The following is a 6,000-nucleotide window of genomic DNA, read 5'->3' on the forward strand; positions in this document are numbered from 1 at the left end:
TTTCTAGATTGCTCCAGGACTGATTTCATGTATTTTTATATGAATAAAAACAAAATTCAGTGTGGTACAATTTTTAAGGCACTTCAGTGTCTATAACTTTTAATCTTTTTGAGCATTATCAACTCTGGGTGATGAAAAGTAAGACCCAAAAGGTCTTCTTTCCAAAAACACCAAAATTGTGTGTAGCACACTGGCTTAAGTAACCGTTGCAATTTTAAGTTAGGTATGGCATTTTCATGTGTGAGTCCCATAATGGGGGGTGCTGTTAACAGGTTAAACTGTGTTTAATTATGTGATGATCTATAAGTATATGAATATTTTTCATCTCTGTATGCAAGTGATAAAGACAGAGTTGTTGATCATTCACTGTTATTAATCTATGATCAGTTTTTCATTAATATCTCTGGCTGTAATATGATTATACTGTGTTTTTTTTCTGAAATGGATCTGCTGATGAGATGTGACAGCAGTAATGTCCCATACTCATATGTGACTGTCTGTGTGTTTTATTGTAGGACTCTCAGTATTTAGACATCAGTCCAGTTTCCTCAGGATCATCTGAAGGTGTATAAGAGCCGCTACAGAGATGTCACAGTCACACAATCAGCAGAGACTGAAGACACAGAGACACACAGCATCACACTGTCATGAGTGTCGTCTTTTAATGTCTTGTTTTATAGGTAATGGCCCATGAAATTGAGTGCAGAATCATTTTGGATTCACTATATATTGTCTACAATGTACATCAGATGTCCAATCTGGCCCTCGTGATGATTTTAACAATAATGTAAAATAATAAATAACACATTATTTAGAAAATTTAAAAGAGTGTATTTGTGTTACGAACTGCTCCAAGACTTGGGTTGAAGATGCAAACGACACTTAAGTAAGGGTAATCCACAATCCTAATTCAAATACCAGGCAGAAGGTCAAACAATCCAAACAACAGAGTCCAAAACACGGGCAAACAGGGAAATCCAAGAAACCAGGCTCAAGATCAAAACATAACACGTGTATCCAGAGAAAGTGATCAGAAATGCAGCGTTACACAAAAAAGACTTCACAATGAGAGAGTGAAAACATGGGGCTTATAAAGGCAGATTTAGCAAGGGAAATGGCAGTTGTGAAAATTAGCTACAGTTTTTTATTTTTAATGCAAATTATTATTCTCATTTTCATTGATATTACACCTTGGGACACAAACACAAGCGTGTAAAGGATCAAGCAGTTCCAGAATCTCCAGCAGGACCTAATTGATGATCACTGTGTTGTAACAAATGCTTGTGTGTCAAGTTGTTGTTTTAAACATGTTTAAAAAAGAAAATTTACCTGGAAGGGTGGATATTTAAGGAGAAATGTAAAGAAAGGTATTTGTTCTGTGAGGTCAGCTCAGACCGGTATGTTTAATCTCAACCCGTGTTTGTGGTATAATAAACATGATTTCCAAACTCGTACAAAGGAATCAAAAACACAACAAAACACAATGAAACGACAAAATTTTTCAGATATTTCCAGATCACCCTCACACTGATTGGATTCTACTGCGACGAGGACGAGCCCCCATTTGTTACAACCCATGGCTCAAAAGGGATGTAACAAAAACAGGAACGCACGAGAAAGAATCAGATTAAAAAAAATCAAACTATAACAAAAAACACAATGTAGAATGTAACAGTCAGGAATCAGTGATATTAAGTTAAATGAATGCATGGAAGTGTAATGTAGTGTAGCAGTGTTGGATGTACAAAAGGCACAAGCTTAAAAGAAACCAAACAAAATCAGCTCTCTTGTGGCCATTCATCTTGCTTCTTTTAAAAGGCCCAAAAGGAAGTCAAAAACAGACGTCTTCAGTGAAACTACCACAGAACAATTAATCTGAGGTAAACCCCACATAATACAGAGGTCATCACACATTTACAAAACAACGTAGTAATGGAGTGTCAAGGTTTTTTATCTAAAGGACATTAAGTAAATAGATTTTATGTTTATACACCACCAAAAACCAAAGAAAATCAATGTAAGATTTTCAGTGATGGGCTTATATCTTGAGCTGTCCAGCCTCTCAGGAATAGATTTAATATAGATCATCATAACTGTGTATTTTGAAATTCAGGAATAGACAACTATTCCTTGTACATTTCTTTATTGTACTTTTTTCTAGTCTCACATTTGAGTGTCTAGCCTTGGAATGTGTTTATTTTTTAATTATGTCTCATCTCGAGAAGAGGGGCTTCCGATTGATACCATCTAAAGAAATGTGTGCCCTGCCATATCCTGATTTAAATATTTTAAATATTTTTTTTTATTTTGAAATGAACTTTGGCAATATTGGGCCTCAGACAGAAATAAAATATATTTTAAAATTATTTTTTAAAATAATTTTTATTTTCATTTCCATTTTTTTTATTTGTCAAGGTGTCAAAACATAAATACATGGCAAGTGTAAAAGTACCTATTTAAATAAAATTCTAATGAAAGCAAAATAGCAATTACAAATAAAATACAGAATATATACTAGAAATTTATCAAAATAAATGAAAACGGTGGTAGAGGTTTATCATCATTGGATTTGGAATTCTGTATTTAAAAGCAATAAATATCAACCTCTCTTCTCTCTTCTATCTGCACTGATAGTTGATTGCCGGAACTATTGGCTATAAAATCCATGCCGATAGTTTTTCTGGTTTGCATTCATTGCTGGAGCGGCTGGGTCTGCTGTATTTTTACGGTACAAGAGCAAGAGTGACCTCTAAAGACGAATCACTGACACCATGTGCTGTTTGTTTTGACACGTGACCAAATACACAAATCACAAACCAAATAGGCCGCCAAAACCAAATCACAAACCAAATAACAGAAACGCCGCCCTGCCTCTTTAATTACAGAGGACATTGTTTCCAATGACGCGCACTCCATAGATGCACCGCGTTGCGTCTTTAACTGCCAAACACATAGTTTCCTATGAATATACGCGCACTTGCGCCTTTGAAAACTGTGCACGTCGTTTTGTCTGACTGTACATGTACCAGCAGCGCGGTACACCTGCCACCACTAAATTACACTAAATTACATTAAATTTATCCCATATTGTCATTAATATACATACTGACTTCAACTTGGACCACTAAATAAATAGACTGCTATTGTTATGTAAGTATGAAGGTTAGATTATTTAGTGTACAGCTCATTTCAAGAGTGATAAAGTGATAGAAAATATTTATTTTCATGCATTTTCAATGTTTAAAAATGTGGAAACCACTCATTGCATCACACCATCTCCTTGCTGCATTATTATTTGTAAAATAGGGGCTTAATGGAGTGTGTGTATAAATGGCTATAAGTATAACAGTTTATATTTCATTAATTTAGGAAAATGAACAAGTGTCTTACTGTGTGCTCACACCGCCACCGTCGAGAGCGTCAAAGTGGCCAGAAGTCATTCATTTTCAATGTGAGCCGGCGTCAAGCAGCGGCGAGGAGCGGTGCGGCGCGACTTGGCCGTTGAGAGCATCGAGGAGAGTTGAAATCAGGGCAACTTTATGGTAATGAGCTATGACGGGGTTCGGTGGCAACCAGTCAGAACGTAGAAGGCCACCGCTTGAGAGGATTCCAGAGAACGCAGCTCCGACCACATTAGTTCCCAAGCAAAATATAGGACAGGTTGATTATTGCTGTGGCGGGTTTGCAGTAATCTATGATGTGTCGCTGTTTGCGTTTTTTTTATAAAAAATTAAATAAAAATGATACGTGGACCAAGGCGTCTGAGATTGTTCATGTTCCTGGTGAGTTGCTGATGTGCAGTAACGATATAGGAATAATAATCTAATGATATAATAAATAATAGTACAGTAGTCCCAGTTTACTTTTAAACAAATTTCCTTGATTATACTTACATTAAGTAATGTTTATACTTGATTATATTTACTCAGAGGCGGATCTACGGGGTGGCAAAGGGTGGCAGCTGCCACCCCTGGGATACAGTCTTGCTACCCCTGTTGCCACCCCATTTATAAATCAGATAATATTTTTTAAGTATATTTTATGTTCATAGCCTACACGTAGAAGGCCAAGGAGACCCGCACCAAACTCCTCTCAAACAGAAATCGCCGATTTAGAATCCCCTCCCACCTTGCGCGGATTAATGCACAGGCTTGCATAGGCTGCAACCTAAGGGCCCCACGTGTGCAGGGGGCCTTGGATTGACCAGACTTAAGTGCGAACCAGGCACAGCATGGTGCATCATTCCAGTTTCCAGTTTGGATGGGCCAGACAAATTGTGAACGTTAAATTAAAAACGTTATCCAATCACTATTTAACCTAATAAAAATTACTGACTAATATACTGTTAAATTATCTGTGAGTATACATAATATAGATTTTAATAGCTTAATGCTCTTTAAATATTCTGTTGCATTGTAAAAAAGTTTCGGTGCATAGGACGGACCTATCCGCGATCGCTCTCCAGGTTCTGACCAAAGAAGAGCACTTTGGAATCTCCATTACGCATCATACCTGGGCTGCGTTTCCCGATAATGCTGTCTCTTAGTGCACTACAAAGACTCTTAAGGTATAACTTAACTAAAGGTATACTACCACTAAAGGTATACCATTGCTAGGCGTCTTCAGGGCTATCATCCACTCGCGAGGCAGAAGCGCTCTCCTAGCAACGGCACTGGTCGTGCTAGAACCCTGAGGTGGCAGAGACGAAGATGTGCTAGGTGATGTGGATCTCAGCTCTCTTCATCTCCTGGTTGCAGCGATGACTATGAGAGTGTACGTGCGTGTTTAAGGTACCTAAACAACAACGGTTGCAACAGGGCTGAGAGCTGGGTTGGAAAATATGTGACGTCATTTTGTTTTTTAATTTAATCAATGTTGATTATGAAAGTGAGCATGCAGCATGAGAAAGATACGATACATCATGTAATGCGCAATATGTTTGGAGACATGAGTAAAACATTTTGACCACTTCATTAAAATTTGTTTTGTAGTCTCTTTTTTAAAAGATTTTCGTTTTGTATAAATTGTATCTTAATTTTGATCAATGTTTTATCAACCAATTGCCTGTACTTACACCTCTGTTTATGTTAGTTTTGGTTCTTCTGCCAGTGTTTCTTGATCAAAATTAAATGGTTGATTCTAAGCACTGGGCCTTGTTTGTAATGTTAAATTTTTCATTTTACCTACGTGGTGTGGTGGTAATTGTCTTACTGTTGTGGTCCACCACTTGAAGGAATGTAAAGAAAACACTGTAGTGTTGGCTGTCTCAATGTGTGTGTATGCCAGCTCACACAAATAGCATATGGACATGTATGGCACTAAATAATTTTTTTGGGGTGGGGGGGGGGTGCTCACACAAAGAGCAGCCTAGGGGCCCCTGATCACCTTAATCTGCCCCTGCCTCCCTCTCACAGCCACAATGGTTTCACCCATCATCAGCACGGCAGCGAACCCCGCAAAATTTCACTGCACAGTGCATCTGTCTGCAGTACGCAGTGTCTCGGAGAAGAGAGGTTGATAAGCAGTTGGCAGTGAGTTTAGAGATAAGTTTGACACCAAGTCGAAAAAAATACATAAGCAGACAGTTAACCCTGCAACAACCACATTGTTACGTTATTTACATCCGCAATACTTTGTTGTCTCATTGAATTTTTCTATGATCGTCAGGTCAGATAAGGGTCTAACGTTAGTCTAGCTCTTTGTGTGTGTTTAAACTACTGCTGTCACAAAATGTTTCCTATGTTTTCTGCATACAGTATGGAGCCTCACAAATGCCTGGCATCCATAAATGTTTATCTTGGGCTGAAATGCCCAAACTATAGTTAATATGAATTCCATAATTCCTGTTGATTTGTTTTTGATGTTTGCCCTCAAGTGATCAGCAGTTTAAAGTGATCAGCAGTTTAGAGAGAGAGTGTGTGTGTGTGTGTGTGTGTGTGTGTGTGTGTGTGTGTGTGTGTGTGTGTGTGAGAGAGAGAGAGAGAGAGAGAGAGAGAGAGA

The 6,000-nt window shown here is 38.0% G+C and overlaps 1 protein-coding gene across 1 annotated transcript in view; it reads left to right on the forward strand.

The window, feature by feature from the left end:
• The window catches only part of LOC109057972 (NACHT, LRR and PYD domains-containing protein 12-like), a 39,644-nt gene extending 38,825 nt beyond the window's left edge, over positions 1-819 (forward strand). Inside the window, exon 11 of the mRNA XM_042764424.1 lies at positions 516-819. Within this exon, the coding sequence (XP_042620358.1) occupies positions 516-517 (2 nt within the window). The 3' untranslated portion in view covers positions 518-819. The remainder of the gene's footprint in view (positions 1-515) is intronic.
• Positions 820-6,000: the final 5,181 nt, after the last annotated feature.

The sequence above is a fragment of the Cyprinus carpio genome, chromosome A9 (genome assembly GCF_018340385.1).
Source record: "Cyprinus carpio isolate SPL01 chromosome A9, ASM1834038v1, whole genome shotgun sequence".
In the NCBI taxonomy this organism is placed as follows: domain Eukaryota; kingdom Metazoa; phylum Chordata; class Actinopteri; order Cypriniformes; family Cyprinidae; genus Cyprinus; species Cyprinus carpio.